At 54.5% G+C, this 21,200-nt stretch overlaps 1 protein-coding gene across 2 annotated transcripts in view; it reads left to right on the forward strand.

Moving 5' to 3' along the window:
- Window positions 1–21,200, forward strand: part of PI4KA (phosphatidylinositol 4-kinase alpha) — a 96,900-nt gene that overhangs the window by 30,978 nt on the left and 44,722 nt on the right. For both annotated transcript variants that reach the window (XM_057527156.1, XM_057527155.1), the window contains exons 5-19: window positions 704–776; window positions 1,312–1,571; window positions 2,047–2,113; window positions 4,532–4,680; window positions 6,217–6,282; window positions 8,332–8,428; window positions 9,511–9,702; window positions 10,051–10,151; window positions 10,711–10,840; window positions 11,571–11,703; window positions 12,690–12,785; window positions 13,146–13,329; window positions 13,743–13,846; window positions 15,664–15,832; window positions 17,256–17,306. In XM_057527156.1, coding sequence (XP_057383139.1) covers window positions 704–776; window positions 1,312–1,571; window positions 2,047–2,113; window positions 4,532–4,680; window positions 6,217–6,282; window positions 8,332–8,428; window positions 9,511–9,702; window positions 10,051–10,151; window positions 10,711–10,840; window positions 11,571–11,703; window positions 12,690–12,785; window positions 13,146–13,329; window positions 13,743–13,846; window positions 15,664–15,832; window positions 17,256–17,306 — 1,872 coding nt within the window. The remainder of the gene's footprint in view (window positions 1–703; window positions 777–1,311; window positions 1,572–2,046; window positions 2,114–4,531; window positions 4,681–6,216; window positions 6,283–8,331; window positions 8,429–9,510; window positions 9,703–10,050; window positions 10,152–10,710; window positions 10,841–11,570; window positions 11,704–12,689; window positions 12,786–13,145; window positions 13,330–13,742; window positions 13,847–15,663; window positions 15,833–17,255; window positions 17,307–21,200) is intronic.

A 21,200-nucleotide genomic window follows, 5' to 3' on the forward strand; every position in this document is an offset into this window, starting at 1 on the left:
TGAAAATCCTGAAAGCAAGTCAGTCTCATCTGTAGACGATTTGGATGCCAAGCTGGGAATCAAGGACCCTCGCGGTGAACTAAAGCTTATGCCCTGAGCTTTTGTGGGGCTCAGTGACAGGCAAAAAAATAACAGCCCTGCGGGTGGAGGGGCACAGCTTGAGGCAGCATGTGTGAGAGACACTTAAGGATTTCATTTCTCTGTGAGTTCATGGAGCCAGCAGTGTGAAGGGCTGCTGGAAAGCCAGTGTCACGTCCACAGACGTCTGGGGTCCGTGCTGAGTCTGGTGATTACTCGGAGATCCCCAGCATCCCTGGAATAGTAGTGTGTTTTGTCTGAACACTGCAGTTGGAGATGGCTTCTTACACACTGAGCTACAGTGAAGTCAGGCAGGCCGTCAGCAAGGACTTGAATCATAAGGAACGGATGGAAAGAACCAGGGGTGTTGAGCTGTGAAGAGAGATTTGGGGGCCTGTCACCTGTTTCCAGAGTTAGGCCTGTGGACCAGCCAGAGAGGGAGGGTTCTGTCCGCAGAAGGTCTGTTGCCTGACCCCTCGGCAGAGCTTCCGTGCAGGGGGTTATGGATCAGGTATGAGGTTGGACAAGAGAATGTCTAAAGCTTCCTCTAGTTCTGAATTAATTTTATGATATTTATCTGATTTTGTTTATAAGTTTGTGTGTTATGTTTCCTTGGCTATTCCAGATTTTAGAGGCGCTTTTGCAGGTTTTGCATGTCCTTTTGGGAATGTGCCAGGCCTTGGAGATTCAGGAGAAAGGTATGTTTTTCTTTTTATTGTTTGTGATTTTCCTTCCCCTTGCTTTTCCCAGTCTTCAGATTTTCTGTTCTTTGCAACCAGTGTATCTGGTGGACGTGACCTTTGCTGCATGTTAGCTGAGAGGCCGCGTGGGGTCGTGAGCACAGCTCTGCTGCCTGAATGCTGGGCCACTTCCCCCTCTGGGGCTCGGTTTCCTCACCTGTAACACGTCTGAAGGTCATTTTTCCTCTGGTGTGAGGCTACCAATCTGCTCCCAGAAGGACTAAATGCCCTGATTAAGTCCTGTGAGGGAGCCTGCTCAGGTGACGTGGCTGAGGGACTGATTTGGAGGTGCTGTGCGTGGTTAAGACCTCCCGCCCACGGGCTGTGTCTGCAGCCGTGGTTGAGGATGGATGGAAAATACTGCCGGTCAGCGCCTGGGCTTGCCCCTGTTGCCATGGCTAGTTCTGGCCCTTGGTCTTGCTGGTGGGGGGCCCTGAGATGGGTGGCCCCAGGTCCCCGGGCGGTGCCGCCACGGCTTCCCTCTGCCTTCCAGAATACCTCTGCAAGTACGCGGTCCCGTGCCTCATAGGAATCTCCCGCGCATTTGGGCGTTACAGCAACACGGAAGAGTCCCTCCTGTCCAGGCTCTTCCCCAGAGTCCCTCCTCATTCCCTCCACGTCCCCGAGGAGCTGGAAGGTGTGCGGAGGCGGTCCTTCAACGACTTCCGCTCCATCCTCCCCAGCAACCTGCTGGCGGTGTGTCAGGAGGGCACCCTGAAGAGGAAGGCCAGCAGCGTGTCCAGCATCTCGCAGGTGGGGCCATGCACCCAGGCGGACAGGGAACGGGGGCTTGTTAGGTGCCCACTCGTGTGTAGTTTGAGGGAACTTGGGGAACGTGAAAGGTTCTCATTAGAGTTCTCTTTAATACAAAGGTTCCCTTGTCCTTTTTAAGATTTATAAGTGAGTCATCTCCTGGGAGGTGAAGTGTTTGGGCACCAGCTCTTTTCTGAGCGCAAGACAGTTGGTGCCTATAGAGAATATGTAATTGACTCATGGAGAAAGACAGGGACACGAAACACAGAATAATCTGGCTCAGTCATCGGGTGTAGAATATATGGCTAGACACAAGAATTTAGAATTACAGTAGAGAACCTGTAGCCAGGGTGGGCTTCAGCGAGGAGGTGGGGCTGAACCAGGGCTCTGGCCAGCAGAGGGAGCCTTGTCTGAGACGGATCTGACTGAGGTCTGACTGGCCTTTCTTACCTGTGCGTGTGGTTGTGTGTTTCAGGTCAGCCCTGAACGAGGGGTGCCCCCTCCCAGCTCCCCTGGAGGATCCACCTTTCACTACTTCGAAGGTGGGCTTCGCCTTTCTGCTGACCGAGCCCCCAGGGGGGAGGTCCACAGGGCCTTCCTGTGCTGTGAGGATGCTAACACGGACACTGCTGTTGTGCATCTTGAGTGTCAAGCTTTTAGAAAGCATTTATTTTCTATTTTTGATTAAACTTCTTAAACTTGAATCTAAAAATATTTCAAACATAGAGAAAAGTGCAGACAATACTATACAGGACCCCAAATGCCTGCCATCTGAATCTTAGTACATTAACCTGTGAAAGCACTGCTTTTCAGGTGGAAATATTAATGGTGGGTCCTTCTCTTGTTTCTTGTTGTTTAAGGTCATTAAGCACATGGATAATGTTAAAGAACATAGTAATGAGACTGCGTGTAGTACCTTATGTTTAATGAGTAATACTTTCTTTAGAGCTTTGCTGTTCACAAAGGACTTTCAGGTAATTTACTGAATTTGATTCGTGTGACAGCTCTGTGCAGTGTCAGACACTTGTTACAATAGCCTTCACCTTCTCCTCGAGGGAAGTAAGATGCAGATTGTGGGGAGGAAGTGGGGAAACAAGACCTCCACGCCTCATGGCGCTGTCCGTTCCATTGTCAGTGACACCCCTGCATAAATCCCAAATCTTACACCTGTGGTCCCTGCAGCTCCGCCTTTTGCCTCCTTTTGTGTCCACCACGCACTGGGTCAGCCATGCAGGACGTCATCCTCATGTCGTGGTGTGTGTCCGGGACACAGACTTCTTGCCTTCTTTTATGACTGTCATTATTTTTACAATAAACTGGTATGTCCTTACGGTGAACGACATGATGGTTTGATATACATAAATGTGGTGAGGTGGTTACTGCAGTCAAGCCGTTAACTGTACATCTCCTCACATAGTCACCATTGTGTGTGTGCGTGTGTGGTTAGAGCACCTCCTCTCTCAGCGCATTTCTAGCATCCAACATGGTGTAATTAGCTCTCTGGACTCAGCCCGCATAACCGTCATCTCCGCATTTCCCCACCTCCCACCCCTGGTCACCACACTCTCTGCTCCCATGTCTTTGAGTTTTTTAGATTCTACGTATAAGTGAGATTGTGCAGTTTTTTTCTTTCTGTGGCTGGCTTACTTCACTCAGCATAATGCCCTCCAGGAATATTATTCAGCCTTAGGAAAGGAGATCCTGCCATTTGTGACAACGTGGATGAACCTGGATGTGATGCTGAGTGAGATAAGCCAGTCACACGGGTGCATATATAATGGAAAATACATGGAGCATGTGTGTTCATGCACATTGTATATACACATGTTTTATGTAGTTTTCACACACATTTCATGCACACACACACACCCTCTTCCCACCTTCTTCCCACCTGCTCCCTTTAATCTGGCCTCACCCCACCCCCTGTCCAGCCACCTCTGTGGCTTCACCGTGTTGGCCTCCAGCGTCTCAGCTCCTCTCAGTATTGTCGCCCCCCCCCCCCTGTTGTAAGCTGCCTCCCGCTGTCATGGCTCTTAACCTGTAAAAAGGTGTAATTCTTTTTTTGTTGTTGTTCTCACATGTCTGGGTGGAAAATATTAGGACATGATTCTACCTAAGCTTTGACCTGAAACACCCCAGTGAGAGGCAACCCTCCCCAAGGATTTGCAATCCAGCTTTTACTTCTTTTTTTAATTGAAATATAGTTGATTTATAATGTTGCATTAGTTTCTGATATATAACACAGTGATTCAGTTATACATATATATTATATTCTTCTTCAGATTCTTTTCCATTATGGTTTATTACAGGATATTGACTATAGTTCCCTGTGTTATTCAGTAAGACCTTGTTGTTTACCTATTTTATATAGAGTAATTTGTATCTGCTACTCCCAAATTCCTGATTTATCCCTCCCCCACCCCCTTTCCCCTTTAGTAACCGTAAGCTTGTTTTCTATGTCTGTGAGTCTGTTTCTGGTTTGTGAATAAGTTCATTTGTGTCATTTTTTTTTAGATTCCACATATAAGTGGTATCATAATGATATTTGTCTTTCTCTGTCTGACTTACTTCACTTAGTATGATGATCTCTAGGTCCATCCATGTTGCTGCAAATGGCATTATTTCATTCTTTTTTATGTCTGAGTAGTATTCCATTGTATGTATACATACCACATCTTCTTTATCCATTCATCTGTCAATGGACATTTAGGTTGTTTCCATGTATTGCCTATTGTGAATAGTGCTGCTATGAACGTTGGGGTGCATGTATCTTTTTGTATTAGAATTTTCTCTGGATGTATGGCCAGGAGTGGGATTGCTGAATCATATCAGGCTTTACTTCTTAATTAAAACATGGAATTTGAGTATAAACAAAAGCAAAATCGATACCGTTGTTGGTTCTTGAGGGAGTATCTGGGTTGCATGCTCCTGCGACTGACTTTCTGGTTTTGCCCCGTCAGCCTCTTACTTACCTGATGGGAGTGCCCCGGAGCCCGACTACTACTTCTCCACCATCAGCTCCAGCTTCTCCGTTTCTCCTCTTTTCAATGGCATCACTTACAAGGAGTTCAGTATTCCCCTGGAGATGCTCCGGGAACTCATAAACCTGGTAAGCATAGCCTTGATGGATAGATGGACCACGGGTGTATCAACCAGTGGAATCGCTAGTTGTGTCAGCCTATATTTCACAGCACAGCTTGGTAGTCACAGTTTTCAGATTAAAGAGGGAAGGAGGGTCACATCCTTGGAGTTGCTGTGCGGCACGTTCTCATTTGTCCCTGCAGCCGCCACATGGGGCGCGGCCACGCGTCCCCTTGTTAGAGGTGAGGAAGTTGGTGTTAAGTACCTTAAGGGCTAAGGGCAGGGCCCAGGCTCAGGCGGTGGTCCTACCCCAAGCCCACTTGCTCTTGCACTTGACCCAGCTCAGGGGCTGCTCTGTTTGGATTAATACAGAGCTAATGTTTCCTGTCTGGGGACCTTTGTGTGACCTTTGCAGTCGTGTCAGAGATGCCGTTGTCTCAGTCCTGGAGTGGCTGGGCCTGTGACCCACCCTTGAAATTGCCGTGCTTGTACCGGGGTGCTGCATGGTGGGTTCGGGTGGGCCAGGACAGACTCCAAAGACAGGGCTTTCTGCTTTGGAACGAATGAGAGAGAAGAAGAAGGTCGGGGTGAGGTGGGGGCCGGGGGCGTGGCTCTTGCCTGTGAGGAGTGTGAACAGAAATGGCCCAGAGATGGTGGCTTTGGGTGGAGAAGCAAGAAGATGGCCCAGTGTCAGCGGGCAGGGTGGAGCCAGGGTAAGCTGCTCAGTAGCCGGCTGTCCTGAGACCCCCCCCACCCCGAGCTGGCCACGCTGTCAGTGTCCCGACAGGACAGCAGCTCTTTACGGTCATGTCAAGAGATTCCAGTTGAAGGCTGGATGTCTTGGGTCGTTCAGGGGAATTTGTTTTTCAGTATATTTTAACTTTCAAGGTTAGGTTTTCTTCTAAACCATTTTTAAATTTCTTCTCCTGACATGTCATTTATCATTATCCATATGTTTTAAAAATAACCTTAAAGCACTGTAATGTGGTGGCAGTTTTCTCAGGTGGTTCTCGGTCGGCAGAACAGTTCTTCTTGTCCCGAGCACTGGTACAGAGTGGGGCCGGGGTGGGGGTGGCCAGTGCTCCTGTGAGGAATTCGCAGTGTGCGCTGTAGCACCCGGAAGAGCCAGCGCCCTGGCCCGGGAAGGGGGCGTCGCTGGCGCCTGGGGACTGGCTGTGACGGGGGTCTACCACGTCCGGGAGGGGCCTCGGGGGGGAAAAGTCAGTCTTGCCTGGAGTCTCAGTGCTTTCGCTTCATGGAAATGGAAACCTCATGTCCCCAGATTTGAGGGAGTTGGTTCCTTTTCTGTTTTTATTTCATTCCCATCTATGGTAAGAAAGAAGTTCTAGGCGATGGCAGGATTAGGGACATTTTGTGTGTGTATTGGAGCCTTGGGGCTCCAGTGATGTGCTCACTGTTGACCTCTTATTTCCATCCGTTTTTCACCGTGAGCTTGTGATGTGGTTTCATCCGTCAGCACGATTTGTTCTGCAGTGGAATGAGCTGGCACTCCTGTCTCCCCCCGTGTGTGCCAGGTGCTCACGAGGTCTCGTTTCCCTTGCAGGTGAAGAAGATCGTTGAGGAGCCTGTTCTCAAGTCCCTGGACGCAGTCGTAGCCAGCGTGACAGAGGTACGTCCCTCTGAGGGCATCACGCCGAGATCACCTGCCGGGCACACCTGTGCGGGGGGAGTGGGGAGGGTTTGCAGTGGGTGGGGTGGGGCCACTGGAGTGAGTGAGAGGCTCGCCCTGAGACTTCAGCGTACGTTCCAGTGACGACAGCACACCTGCCGCCCAAGGGCTCGCCCTGTGCCTGGCTCCTTTAGATGTGTCCCCTACCGGTGCCCCGTCCTGGCCCCTGAGCAGCGGTCAGGGTCTCTACTTCACAGGTGAAAGCAGAGGTTCGGGGAGGACTAACTGGTGCCCGCGTCCCATGGTCAGCATGGGAGCTGGATTGCGGCCTGGGCCCCGACTCTGCTCCATTGTGGTCCTTGCCCCACGGTGCCTGCGGAGCCACTGCCAAGGCTCGGTACACACCCCTCATCAGTCCAGGCACTGCAAGCCCTGGCTTGTGAGTGTGAGGGGTGTGTACTCAGGCATCTTCTGTCCTTAGCATGTTCGGAACCAAGGCCCACAGCTTTATTTATAAAATCATTAAATGTCGCTGCTGGGAGACCTCAAAGTCCCTGGGAACATTTGGGTCAGCCCCCTTTTGTCAGGGTCCAGAGATATCACCGATTTCCAGGCTGATGACTGCTGTGGCCATGTGCTGGGCTCAGATTCCTTGTTAAGCCTGGTGTTCTTTCTCTCATCCGATTATAAGACATGCAGCGCCTGGCACCACCGGGCTCAGTTATGAAGCGGGAAGGGAACCACCAGGGACCTCCCTGTGCTGCAGGCCGCAGCTCCTGCCCCGCATGTGCTCCATCCCGCTGTCTGTGGGCATTAGGTGTGTGGCAGGTCACTTGCCAGCTGGTCCGCAGCCCTCCTGCCCGTGGGCCTGAGCTCTCACTGTGCTTGCTCTCAGAGGTGTCCTGGTGTCCTTTGTCGGTGTGGGGTCGTGTGACCCTGGGCAGACCAGGAGGCCAGGGCCAGAGCTGGGCTGGCAGGCACAGCAGCCAGACGTGTTGGGCCCGAGTGCCATCGTGGTGAAGAGGTGGCTTGGATCCTGAGGGGAGAGGAATGCCAGGAGCATGGGGCTCTGGGGCCCTTCTCCCCATGGGACAGAGCAGTTTCTCATATTTTGTTTCATAATTTGGACTTTAGTGTAAATGTCCATTTGAAGAAATAGTTTTGTGGCTAAAAAAAAGCTCGAACCCGAGTCACTGCAGGATAATCCTCTTCCTCATCCACCTTCACTGGCAGTGACCGTGCTTATTACGTGCCAGATGTGACTCCCTCTCCTTGAACCCACGGCACACCTGCTCTCAGCTGGGGAGACAGAGGCTGGCAGGGCCTTCATCACACAGCTCTGGGGCCCTGGGGCCGGGCTGCACCGCCCGGGTTCCTCCCTCCTGGCTCTGGGGTGGGACCTCTGGTCACCTTAACCTCAGCCAGTGTCACGTCTGCCCCGCAGGGAGTTATGAGGACTGTGCCTGTAGGGCCATTCACGCAGCGCCCTCTGATGACACTGGTGCCCATGGGACACGGCCTCCACCAGCCTCGCCCCGCAGGCCCCTTCCAGCTGTGGATTTGCCTCCGCATCCGCCTTACCCGCGCTTACCTGTGTCAGAATTTTTGTAAATCGTGCCTTTCCATTGCACTAGACTGAATATGCAGAGAAATTAACAGCATCTTATTCAACTCACTAGACTTTGGATGAATTTTTTTCCCCAGAAGAAAACTAGCGTCACATTTTAGATGAGATTGCTAAAGAAAATTTAAAGTGAATTTTAGTTACAAAACGTAGGCTGAATCCGAAGGTGCCCCAGCTGTCGTGTCTATCACTGAGGGGGACAGGGTGCAATGTGGTCTTGTGGCCCCATGGCTCCTGCACCCCCACTCTTCTTGTTCAAAGATGCCCGGAGAGGGTGAGCCCTCAGTGAGAGAAGGTGGTCCGTCCTCCAGGGGCCCAGGGCTGCTTCCCGCAGGCGTCTCTGGGCAGTGTGAGCGTAGGAGGGAGGAGGGAGTCACCGCAGTGACCGGCGGTGCCAGTCACGCGTCCCATGCCTCTACCCGCAGGCCAACCCCAGCGCCGACCTCTACTACAGCACGTTCAGCGACCCCCTCTACGTGGCCACATTCAAGATGCTGCGGGACACTCTGTACTACATGAAAGGTGAGCGTGGGGTCCTGCCCTTGTGCCAGGGCTGCTTCACAGCGTCCGCAAGGAACGTGGACACGTTCCCAGGAGAAGCAGGCGATGAGGGACATGCACCTGTCGTCCTGCCCCCAGTGCTGCCAGCAGCGCAGCCTCTTTGGTGGGTGTGTCTCCTGGGCTGATGTCTGACACGGACGTGTGGGGTCGTCCTGATCCCCTGGTCAGGCATACAGTTTAATGTGTCTGTGTTACATGTTTCAAAACATTAAAAAAATGAGAAAACGAGGCAGTCGTGATCTTACAACTCAGAATAATTTGTAAGTAGCGGAGCTCACACACGGAGTTAGCAGTTCCTTCCAGGCTCTCTTGTGTGTTTTAAACACAGTTTTCCTAAGTTGCTGAATGTGCTTCATAAACAAGAGCTTTGATGACCACATGGTGTCCTGTGGGTGTCCCATAATCTCCTTAGCTGTTTTCCTGATCTGATTCCAAGTGCTCCTGAGACCTGAGCCTGGTTGGGGCCACCATGAGGGCTAGGTTCCCGAAAAGCGGCAGGTGCTGGCTGCTCGGCCTGACCCCGGAGCCTGCAGCCTCCCCTAGCCAGGCTGCTGCTGGTTTTCTCGGCCAGTCTGCCCTGTGCCTGTGCCGTCTCTCGGGTCTCCTGCACTGTCCAGGCCCGAGGACGAGAGCTGGGAGAGGCTGCAGACTGGGTGCCTTCCTGTGCAGGGGGTCCTCCTCGGGCTGCATCCAGCTTTCCCATATCTGATAACTGACGCCCTTTTTAGAAAGTATCACAGGAGTACTTCTCGTTAATCGGACCAGTTCTGGTGATGGCACTCCCCAGGTTGTGTCTCGTGTTCAGGTTTGAGTGTATTGACAGCTTAAAACAAAGCATGGCTCGCATTTCGCTGGGAGGTGACCATTCCGAGTGTCAGGTAGCATGTGTGCAGGTCTGGCATGCGTGCCCATCCTGGCTCGCCCCAGGCGGCCTTCCTGGAAGCATGGTAGCCAGCAGCAGCACCCTCTCCCTGGGTGTCTGTCGCAAGGGAAAGACCAAGGCTGCTCACAGCCTGAATCTGTGCCCGCTCTCCCTCCTGCAGACCTGCCCACCTCCTTTGTGAAGGAGGTCCATGACTTCGTGCTGGAGCAGTTCAACACCAGCCAGGGGGAGCTCCAGAAGATCCTGCACGACGTGGACCGGACCCACAGTGAGCTGAGCCCCCTGAAGCTGCGCTGCCAGGCCAGTGCCGCCTGCGTGGACCTCATGGTGTGGGCTGTGAAGGACGAGCAGGGTGGGTTCCCCGTGCCACCGCCTGGCGCGTCCTCTGCTTACGAGGAGAGGAGGGGGCTCAGGACGGGAGATGGTGCTGGTCCAGGAAGGTGGGGGTTCGGGGGGAGCCACGCTCAGGACACGGGACAGGGTGGGGGCTGGCAGTGGAGGGATAGGCCACCCCGCAGGATGGTGTCATCACAGCAGCAGGAAAGGAGCAGGGACGCCCACCTCCGACACTTTGTGGTGGAGCCGCTTCTCAGAGTTAGTGAGCCCGGGGTTTAGTCACGTTCTATTATGACTGGTGAAGGAGTCTTTGTGACCACTGGCCTTTGCTAAAGGTCCGTACCCTCCTCTGTTCTGAACTTAGGTGCAGAGAATCTGTGCATCAAGCTGTCTGAGAAGCTGCAGTCCAAGACATCCAGCAAGGTCATCATTGCTCACCTGCCCTTGCTCATCTGCTGTCTGCAGGTCAGTCTCACAGGCCCCGGTGGGGGTAGTTGGGGGCGCAGTGCTGACGCCCGTCAGCAGGGCCTTCTTGCCATGGCCAGGCTGTGGCGGGCACCAGCAGCAAGGTCTGAGCTGCTGCCTCTAGGAACTTGAACTAGAGTCTGCTGTGGACAAGTTCAGTGCTGGGAGGCCGCTGCTGACGGCCAGCAGGCTTTCTGCGAGTGGGGTCCAGGCACAGCCAAGTCCTGCGTTGTGGAGGCTGCCCTGCATCTGCCGGGCGTTCCCAAGGCCTCGGACACCAGCCTGCTGTGCCGAGACTCTGACCTTGTCCCAACCCCACTGACTTCACGTCTGCCGTTGTGTAAAAGTAATGCTTGGTGCCCTTTCTCCCCTAAGGTTCTTCCAAAAGAGATGGACACACTTTAACAGTGAATCTCGCCTTTGCGTGGAGAGAGTCCCGACCACCCCCTTTCTGTCTTTGTGCCCCATGGCCGGGTGGCCCTTGGAAGTCTGATTGACTTGGTGTCTGAGGGGGTGGGCACCTCCCCCGCGGCCCCTGATGGCCCGCTGTGCGTTGCAGGGCCTGGGCCGCCTGTGCGAGAGGTTCCCGGTGGTGGTGCACTCGGTGACGCCATCCCTGCGGGACTTTCTGGTGGTCCCGTCCCCCGTGCTGGTGAAGCTGTACAAGTGCCACAGTCAGTACCACACAGGTAACTGGCCGAGAGGCCACCATCCCTGGGCTGCTCCTCCACCTTTTCCCCGCAAGGCTTCCCCTGCACAACCCCCTGGGGTGCCAAGCCTCCCTCCCGCTGCTACTGCCCCAGGCCCCACTCCAGGCCTGCTCTTTTTGGCACCTGCTCTCTCTGGGGCATCCTGCAGTGTGCGTCTCATGTCCCGACGCCGGGCCTGGAGCTCCGTCCCCTCCCCTGCCACAGGCCCAGAGCACGTCTGGTGACCGATGTTAATTAAGTACCCTGCTGCGCGCTCAGGGGCTGAAGTGGTATCACCATGCTGCCCCCAGTCCCACCAAGGTGGGCGTTTTGTCCTCTCCCTTCAGGTGGAGAGACTCTGAGGGCCCTGCTCTCATGCTTGCCCACCCTTTCCGCCTTCCTACGCGTGAGCTGGATGCCCTCAGGCCATGCCCTTGCCTTTCTGCTGGGGCTGAGCTCCTAGGGGCCAGGACTTCTGAATCATTTCTTAAGACGTTGCTGTTTTATGTATTCATTGCTTTGTAACCTAAGTGTGCTTCCTTGATTTAAACATTTGTTTCATCCTTTCTGTTCTCTGACACTTTTGATTCTGAGATGCTTGGTGAAGTCTTTGTAAAGTGATTGCTTTTATAGCTAAAGATGATTACATTTGATTTTGGTTTTGAATTTCAAACACGGGTATGGAAAGTGACAGGCATAACCAGATACATATTTGAATTTTTACTTCCAGTTGCCGGCAATGATATAAAAATCAGCGTAACCAACGAGCATTCCGAGTCGACCCTGAACGTGGCGTCGGGGAAGAAGAGCCAGCCGTCCATGTACGAGCAGCTGCGGGACATTGCCATTGACAACGTCTGCAGGTGGGTGGCCTCGGGGGGTTGGGGAGACAGGGGCAGGGTGTCAGGCAGAGCCAGAGACGTTATTGCTCAGGGAAGCTTCTAAACCTGCACTGGATCCGAAAAGGGAGATTGCTACATGTTAAAGAAAAAAAAAAAAATTTCCTGCCTTTCTTTTCCTGATCATAAATGTAATAAAAAACAGAGAAAACCTGTGATGTGTAGAAAAGTAGACAGAAAAGAATTATCCCTTAGCCCATCATCCAGAGAGATGACATGTGGTCCTGTGTCATCTTGTTTTCCATGTGATTTTTGGTATAAATGAGAGGTTTTATGTGCCCTAGTGTCCCTTCGACACCAGCTCCATCTGTGTGAACTCTTGCTGTCCACACTTGGGGACCAGATACATTCTGATTTGCAGGAGATGTACCTCTCCTTGTCTGAGTCCTGGCACCTCGCTCTCGGGACCATGGGGCTGGAGCCCAGCTACTCTGTCAGACTGTCTTCTCTGACTTTGTGGCCTGGGAGCCAAATGTGTGGGGAGCGAGAGATGCCTGTAAGATTTCACGCTCCTCAGGGCTGTTAGGTTTACCCTTCTCTAGAGCATAAGCATTTCTCCATATTATTAAAACCTTGATATGTAATTTTAACATTCCCTCAGCCACTGTGGGACCATCTGTCTTTCGAATCAGCTATTGGGACTTTTGTTGAGAAACAGGGAATTTTAAATTGGAATTGGCATGAGTATGACACCCTGAAGGAGACTGTTCTGGGCAAGATAATGAAGTTACTATTTTTAACTGAGATACTTGTCAAGAGGTGAAATCTACAGCTGTTCTTTGAATTCATTCTGTGTAATGATGTTCATTCAGATTTCTGGGGAAAGAGTATTCAGAGCGGGTCTTTAAACCTTGCAGACCCGAGACAGGAAAAACTCAACCAAAATCAAACACAAAATGCTCATCTGGTTATTCTGATGCCTCATTCTGCTTGGCCTCCTCCTTGCTCAGGTGCCTGAAGGCTGGCTTGACTGTGGACGCAGTGATCGTGGAGGCCTTCCTGGCCAGCCTCTCCAACCGGCTGTATATCTCCCAGGAGAGCGACAAGTACGTCCTGTCCTGTCCCGGGGGTTGGGGGCGGGGGCAGCCGGTCCTGTGCAGGCTCATGGGGCCACTGGCATTCGCACGTCTGTGCCGCTTTCTGGCACGGAATGGCGTCGGGCATTGAGTCTGTCCCGCGATGTCTGCTGAAGCCCACCTTGGAACGTCCACCCTGGACACTGGGGGAAAAGACCTCTGTCTTCCCGCCTGGTGCTGGTGATTGCAGATCCCAGGCTGTCACTGTCAGATGGACGCTTCCTCTGAGAGACTGATGACCCTGGGGTCCAGGTCCTGGCTTCCGGCTTCATTTCCCTGCTGCGTGCTGGAGCACCATTCCCAGGGCACGTCTGTCCTTCCCTCCCGTAGGGATGCTCACCTGATTCCGGACCACACCATCCGAGCCTTGGGCCACATCGCAGTGGCCCTGAGGGACACCCCAAAGGTCATGGAGCCGATCCTGCAGATCCTACAGCAGAAGTTCTGTCAGCCCCCCTCCCCCCTTGACGTGCTCATCATCGACCAGCTTGGCTGCCTGGTCATCACCGGAAACGTAAGCACGGCCGGGAACCCACTCTCCCTGGGCACGCTTCGGGAAACTCCTTGATTCCCAGGAACGTAAAAATACAGATTAAATTTACACTGCAGAAGAGTTAAATGCTCCCAACTTTCTTACCACCGAATGGTGAGATTTTTTTCCAAGTAAAGGAGAATAGTGTAATGGTTGCAAGAGTGCCGGAGAAAGAGGTTTAAACTATTTTCTTGCCGATGTTAATAGAATAGAATGGAAATGGAACCTATTCCATTCTTGGTGTTTAAGTTGAGGTTTGCATAAACCTTTAGGAAGGGCTGGCCTTGATGCTGTTTCAGGCTCCACTGTCCCTGGTCCCCAGTGTGTCCCCTCTGGGTGTCCATGGAGGGCGCTGCCAGAGGAGATGTGGTCACGTGTCCCTCACTCTTTTCCAGCAATACATTTACCAGGAGGTGTGGAATCTCTTCCAGCAGATCAGCGTGAAGGCCAGCTCTGTTGTGTACTCTGCCACCAAGGATTACAAGGACCACGGCTACAGGTAAGTCTTCCCAACCTCATTGTTGCTCTTGATCCTTCGAAAATGTGCGATGTGGGGACTTGTCTTTTAAATAAACATCTCTTCTTACAAAAGCACTACATGTTAGAAATACATGTACCCAGGCGGGAATGACCCGCACAGGGCCGCCCCCGAGCTAGCACCTCTGAGCTCCTCACCCAGTGGGCACAGTGCCCCCGGGTGACCGTGTTCTCACAGAGCAGCACCACCCTTCCTGCCTGTCGTCACCTTGGATGTCAGCATGGTGTCCATCAGGTGGCAGCACCACAATCTGTCTGGCCAGCCCTAGGCTGCACATTAGGTAGTTTTCCAGTGTTTCTGCTGGTCGGTGCTGCATACCTGTGCGGTCTCGGATGCTCGCCTCAGGGTGGATTCAGAGGGCAAGGGAGGAGACTTTGACAGCCTTGGGTGTATGATGTTTGCGTGAATCCTTGCCCTCCCCAGGGATGCCCCAAGGACGAGACGCGTCCTTCTGTGTTTGGAGGATCTCATGGACTTGGTCAGATGAAGTCAGGAGGGTGGTGGGCAGGGCGGAGGTTCTCCTCTCCCCTCCTGACCACTCCACCCAGGGGAGGGGGTGGGAGTGCGGCTGTGTGACCTCAGGACATGCTCACCTTCTCTGTGCCTTAACTTCCTCACCAGCTGTGTGGGTGTATGAGGCTGTGTGTATGCATGTGACAGCTCTGAGCACAATGGCTGCTTCTCTGCCTTCTCACTGCCACTCCCATGGAAGCCCTGGCCACTGGAACGCAGGACTGGCCTTGAGGGGCCGCCAGCTCACCTCCCTCTCCTGTCTGTCCATTCTGGTCTCCGCAGTGACACCGACACACAGACCAAAACCTCTTCCCCTTGCATCTCACTCCCAGAGCGGCTCCTGCGCCTCCTCGCCCCTCCCCTCCCTGTCTTTCCTTCTGACCTCTGACCACGCCTCTGCCTCGCTGCTCAGCCTGTGCCATGTACGGGACTTACCAGTTCCTCATCTTCTGCCACATTTCCTTCCTAAAGCACTTTCTGACAGTGCCACCCACAGTGACTGGTCTCCCGCCGGAGGAGGCATCCACTGCCATCCGTTTCCCCCCCAGAGATTTGTCTGGGAAGGGGTGCCTTTTGTCCCGGCTGCCATTGCTCTGTGATTTCGGGGGCAGACAATGTGCTACGTGCTTCACAGGGACTGTTTGATTCCCCCACGCCCCGCGAGGAGGGAATTATTATCCTTGTTTACTCAGGAAGAAACTGAGCCTTAAAGACTTGAGCTACTTGGCACAGCCCGGCTGCGGCAGCATCCAGCTGACCCGGCACTCAGAGCCCGGCCGCCCCGCTGGTGTGTGGTGTCAGCTTCCTATTCAGGGTTTACGTGGGGTGACGGGGTCGGGGCAGGTCGTCAGGACCACTGAGCACTTCCTGAGTGTCTGGTGTGAGCTGACCCTAACCTCAGCCCCAGGTGGAGGAGGAAGTGTCGTCAGAGTTTCCCGGGTGGTGGTGATGAAGGGAGATTGTAACTGGAGGGGAAGTGGGTCCCCTGGAAGTGCCAGGGAGCGACATGCCCGTTCTCAGCTGCAGGGCCGCCCAGGCACTTGGAGGAAGTGTCCCGAGACAGTCAACAAGCCCCAACGCGCAGGCTCCTAGAAGCTGAACAGTCCCTGGGCCCCCAACTTGTCTTGAGGGAGGTTGGGGTCTCTTCCACAGCAGCTGACTTTCCTTCAGGGCTGGTGTCCTCTGGTGGCATGTCCCTCGCCTTGGGGGTCTTCGTTCACAGTACTGGGGGCCCGCACTGTGTCCACGTCACTTCTTTCTCACAGGCACTGCTCGCTGGCTGTGATCAATGCCCTGGCCAACATCGCGGCCAACATCCAGGATGAGCACCTGGTGGACGAGCTGCTCATGAACCTGCTGGAGCTGTTTGTGCAGCTGGGGCTGGAGGGCAAGCGGGCCAGCGAGAGGGCCAGCGAGAAGGGGCCCGCCCTGAAGGTAGGGCTCAGCCCCGGGCACCGCCTTGAAACCCTTGCTTTCTCCTGTTACCTGGTGACGTCAGGAACGGGGGACTGGTTCCTTCCCGGGGTGCTGGCGGGAGTGAACAGACAGACAAGGGGCTGCCCCTGCAGGCTTAGCAGGACAGGCATGGGAACAAAACAGGGGCGTCGGGTGGTCTCAAGGCCTCTCTGAGGTGGAAGCGAGTGAGCAGCAGCCTTGAGTGAAAGTCTCAGCTGGGAGGGAGGGGCTGGTGCAAACAAGTCCTGAGACCCTTTGCCCCGCTCAGCCCTGCCTTGCTCCCCGCCACAGCAGGCTGGGCCACTGTTCCTCTGGTCTCCTGAGTGGGGCCCAGCTCCCTGTGCACAGGAGACGGGGGCTCGAGGGTGTTGGGGAGGCACCCGGAGCCCAAGGAGGCTGAGGCTGTACCCTGTTGAGGGTTCCAGGGCCCAGCTCCCCTCCACCCCACCCCCGCCACTCTCACTGCATCTCCCGGGCTCAACACTCAGGTGTCCTGTTTCGTTCCCCGGCTGGGGTAGGGGCTCCCTGGGTGCCGAGCTGAGCTTGCCCATGCACCCACCCCCCCACGCAGTGACAGGCCAGGTGTTGTGGGGCAGCAGTGGGGGGTGGGGTGGGGTGGGGACTGGCCAACACGCTGACCACCAGGAGCTGAGGACAGAAATCAAGAGCTGGGGGGACACCAGCTTAGGACTCTGTCCCCACCCCTGCGCGGCCACGGGGCCTCGGCAAGCTGTCCCGACCCTGTTCATCCCTGAAGATGGAGCAGCCCTGCTGCAGTGGGCAGTTGATGCCCTCATGGGTCAGCTGAGCGGCTGGGCTTCCCGAGCCGGGCTGCTCCTCATGTGTCTGGCCAGGTGGCTGACTTTTTACTTAGTTATTCTTAAGTAACCCCCAAATTTTCCCAGACTTGGAAAGAATGTGTATTCATTGTAGAAAAGATACAGAAACCTATAAATAGTAGAGTAAAAATTTCTCTCAGATACAATCGTCGTTAACCTTTTGACAGATTTTCTCCTAGGTGTTTTATGCAAATCTATTTATTGTACGTAGTTGGCACTGTGTGAGAACATACTTTCTTACATTTAACGTTTGATCTGGGCACTTTTTAAGGTGACAGTGCTTTTCAGAGCGCCGTCTCTGTAACAGCTTGTGATATTTGTGCAGAGTTGCTGCGGTTTATGTAATCCTCCTGTTTGACATTCAAATTGTTTCCCTCTTTTAAGATTTTCCCTCTTTTAATCTGTTAAGATTATGCGTCTTTATACATGTTTCTCTGTATATCTTTTTCATTGTTTCGTGTAGATTAAGGAATTTCATGACACTGTGTCAGGTTTTTTTTTTTTTTTCCTTTTCAATGAAAGAAGCGCGGGCTCATCAGTGACTCAGTTCTGTTCTCCTCCAGGCCTCCAGCAGCGCGGGGAACCTGGGCGTCCTCATCCCTGTGATCGCTGTGGTGAGTACCCGCCCATTGGTGTCTCGGACTCAGGTGTGGTGCTTGTGCTTTGTGCTGCCCAGAGACCTGCAGCGAGTTCCCTGAAAGGTGCTGTTCTGAGGCTGCAGGGATCCTGCATCTGTGGCTGTGTCTCGGAGCTTCTGCGACTGGCCCGTGGGCATGTGCCTGCTGTGGCCTCGCTGCGTCGCTCCCTTTCTCCATGCCCGGCCGAACCCCTGGCCAGCTGACCAGGACCCTACTGCCCGTTCCTCGGGTGTGGGGGTCTGACTTAGGTTTTCCCTGAGCTCCCGCCCGGCTCAGGTGCTTCTGACAGTGGCCCACCGGTGCTGCTTCTAACCCCTCCCCCGACCCCCAACCCCCCATGGTGAGCCTGGGGCCTCTGGTTGGTGCCTGGGCCTTGGGGCTGCAGCCCTTTGGTGCCCTGTCGGGGATGGCTCAGGCCTGTCTCTGCCGCAGCAGTGCCGCAGTCAAGGGCTGGTGTCCGTCTTGTCCTGTCTCAGCCTGCGGCCACTTCTTCCCAAGTGGCCCTTACGGATGTCACTTTTCCTGGCCCAGGCGTTCCCAGCTGCCAGACCTGAGCCAGGCCCGCGTCCGGCTTTGTTTCATTGGTGATTCTCGAGCTCCCACTTAGCCTGCCTTCTGCTTAAGCCCCTGCTTCCGCCTCCAGTTCTCCCTCTTCGTTCGAGTCTCGAGCGTTTACGTGGGTGTCCCCGCACGTGGAGGGGTTGACCTCCGGCTGCGTGGTGACCCAGGGACGTCGAGGCCCGGTGGGCGGTTGGGGAGCCCTCTCCTATCTCTGCAAAGTGGTTTCGGTCCCTGCTTCTGTGGGCATTCGTCATTTGAGTCTGGGGACCGTTGGGGGTCCGGTGTCAGCCGGCCAAGGCGGATGGAGGCCAAGGTGGATGGGAACCGGCAGCTAACTGGCTTACGTTCTTGGCTCTGATAGTGAGACTGATAGTCGCAGGCTATGTCCGGGGAGGGTTCTGCCTCGGGCCACCCCCACCCTCTGCCTGTCCCCTCCTCCCTGCCCCGAAGGTGGCTGACTCAGCTGGGCTCCAGGACAACATCCTCTCCCCAGGTGTGCTGTAGGGTTGGAGCTCGGGCTTGCCTCATGCCTCCCACTTTCCCTGGGAGCCCTCCCGCCTCTCCCTGCTGTCAGGGCCCCCACAGCCCCTTGAGGGCCTGTGGGTTGCTGGGACCCTGACGGTTTATACCAGCACCCACAGGTCGGTTTCTAAAGATGTCATGGTTGACGTCGACTTGCTCACAGTGCGTTGAGAAGCGCCACGAGGACACTTTGCTGGCCTGGAGGGAAGGGCGAGGGGCATGAAGTCCTTGGTCCGTGGAGGGCTCTATGGAGAGCAGGTTTGGCAGACAGGGAGCATGCCTGGGGGGCCTCTCAAGTTAACGAGTTCTGGGATATTTGAGCCCCACAGTTCTCTGACCCGTATGTATGCCTGTGAGCTTGTAAGTGTGCTTGGCGGTTGTTGTTTGGAGTTTAATAAATGCACGGAAGAAATCTATAGGGGACACTTCGCACTTTTGGGGAGCGATGACTTGTAGGTTTGGTTGGGGGCACACCAGTTTTATGGTCACTGGGGCTGGGGTTGGACTCCTGGCCCTGCATGTGAGGTCCTGGGAGAGTGTCCCAGTCTCTCCGCGCCTGCTGTGCCAGCAGAGTGTCTCAAAAAGATGGGGTGACCCTCTGCGGGGCTGGCGCGTCAGGGCCGGCAGATATGTTAGCAATGATAGGCTAGCACACGCTCACCTGAAACACCCGTGTCTCCTCCAATACCGTGACCTTTACTTGAACGGAATAAGTATCGTCGTGTCAACAAGTTAATGGTTATATTGTGGGGGAGGAAACAAATATTTGATTCTGTTGCTCAACACAGAGCCCAGACACCATGGTTCTTGCCTCTGCTCTCTGGGTCTAGCCCTCACCCTAACCCTGGACCTTCTGGGAGAAGCTAACTTCCATAGTTTTTTTGTTTGTTTGCTTGAATGTTTTATACTTCTTTTTTTTTTTTTTTTTTTTTTCTAAATTTATTTATTTATTTTTGGCTGTGTTGGGTCTTTGTTTCTGTGCGAGGGCTTTCTCTAGTTGCAGCAAGTGGGGGCCACTCTTCATCGCGGTGCACGGGCCCCTCACTATCGCGGCCTCTCTTGTTGTGGAGCACAGGCTCCAGACACGCAGGCTCAGTAGTTGTGGCTCATGGGCCCAGTTGCTCCGCAGCATGTGGGATCCTCCCAGGCCAGGGCTCGAACCCATGTCCCCTGCACTGGCAGGCAGATTCTCAACCACTGCGCCACCAGGGAAGCCCCTATACTTCTTTTTAAAAATGTTTTATTTTAAAGAAAAAGATACTCTGTTTTGGATTTTTCGATGACACAGTGTCTTCAATGACTTAGTTGAGTGGACGTGCCGGTAGGTCTGGGCAGGAAGCATGGGTTTCTGCCCTAATGCAGCTGTTCCCTTATCAGTGATCTTGGGAGCCTGGGGTGGGGGCGCCAGCTCACATGGCCTCCGAGGCTCCTTCCTGCCTGGGTTTGGTGGTCTTTGTCCTGTGACTCTGTGATGCTCTTCAGAAATGTCACTGATTCCATTGCTTGAACCTACAGCTGGAGACGTAGTTGCCCCGCTGTCACGAAGCGCGGAAAACGTCCGTGCACTACGCTCGGCCGGGCACCCGGGCCACTTGCAGCTTGTGTGGCCTTGGACAGGTCATTCTCTTGGTGCCTGTAAAAGGATGTTTGGGGACTAACACTTTCAGGTCATAGACCTGTGTGAAAGCTGCTCCCTCTTCCTCGTAGAGACGGCGTCTGTCCTCAAGGGTTTGCACTTCACCTCAGGAAGGGAAGGGGGAGGGGCCCAGGTAGGCCCCCAGTTAGGGACCCCTGGGCTGGAAGTGGTAACCCAGGCACTGACCTGAACCCCTTTGAGACAGTAACCCACTTCATCCTCACAACAGCCTGCAAGATAGGGACTGTGTTATTCCCGTTTCACAGACGGAAGACTGAGGCACGGAACTTGCCTCAAAGTGCCGGAGCCGGGAGTGGAACCCAGGCAGCCTGGTGCAGACCTGTGGTCTGGGTTCATATCTGCCGCATGGAGGCACCTGGTTTCTGAAGGGGATCCAAGGGCATTCTGAGCAGATTGAGGGGCTGGAGCACTCTGACCCTTGGGGGTCGAAGAGGAGCCTGGGCCACGTGTCTTCATGCCTTCTGGGTGGGGGACGTGGGGAAGGGCTGAAGGTGGAGTCTTGAGATGCGCATGGGGGTGTGGGGGAGGAGCCAGAGGAACCAGCAGCAAGACCAGAAGTGTCAGACAAGCCCAGGACAGGACAGCATTGACTCAGAATAGAGGAGGACTTGGAGAGGGTGGTCAGCAAGCCCAGGTTCCCTGAGAGGGCAAGAGGGATGACAGGGAAAGGCCCCCCTGCCCTGGGTGGCAGACACTGGATGGGCCCTGGCTCAGGCAGTGGGGAGGGGGCAGGGGGAGAGGGTGAGGGGTGAAAGCAGGGCCGGGGTGGGACTCAGGCCTGCAGCTGAGCACGCCCCCTCTGTAACAGTGGAAGCCCCAGGTTGGTGTGAGGACGGGGATAACCCAGCCTCCAAATCGGGGAGCACTCGTGCACCCCTTTGCTGCCTGTGACTGTATCAGTCTCGCTGGGTCAGAAGCCCTCTGTGGAGTCAGGCCAACCAGGCTTCGACCCCAGCCCACTGCCCACTGCAGGCCCGTGGGGTCCCAGTCTGACGGCCACACGCGTGGCAGTTGTGAAGCCCCCAGCGCTGTCCCCCGCCCCGCACTGCGGAGGCCTTGCACTCTTCTATCTGAGCAGCCTGTGTGGATTCCACTGGTCTTGCCCCGGAATCAAGGGTCCAGAAATATAG

The sequence above is a fragment of the Balaenoptera acutorostrata genome, chromosome 13 (genome assembly GCF_949987535.1).
Source record: "Balaenoptera acutorostrata chromosome 13, mBalAcu1.1, whole genome shotgun sequence".
Classification (NCBI taxonomy): domain Eukaryota; kingdom Metazoa; phylum Chordata; class Mammalia; order Artiodactyla; family Balaenopteridae; genus Balaenoptera; species Balaenoptera acutorostrata.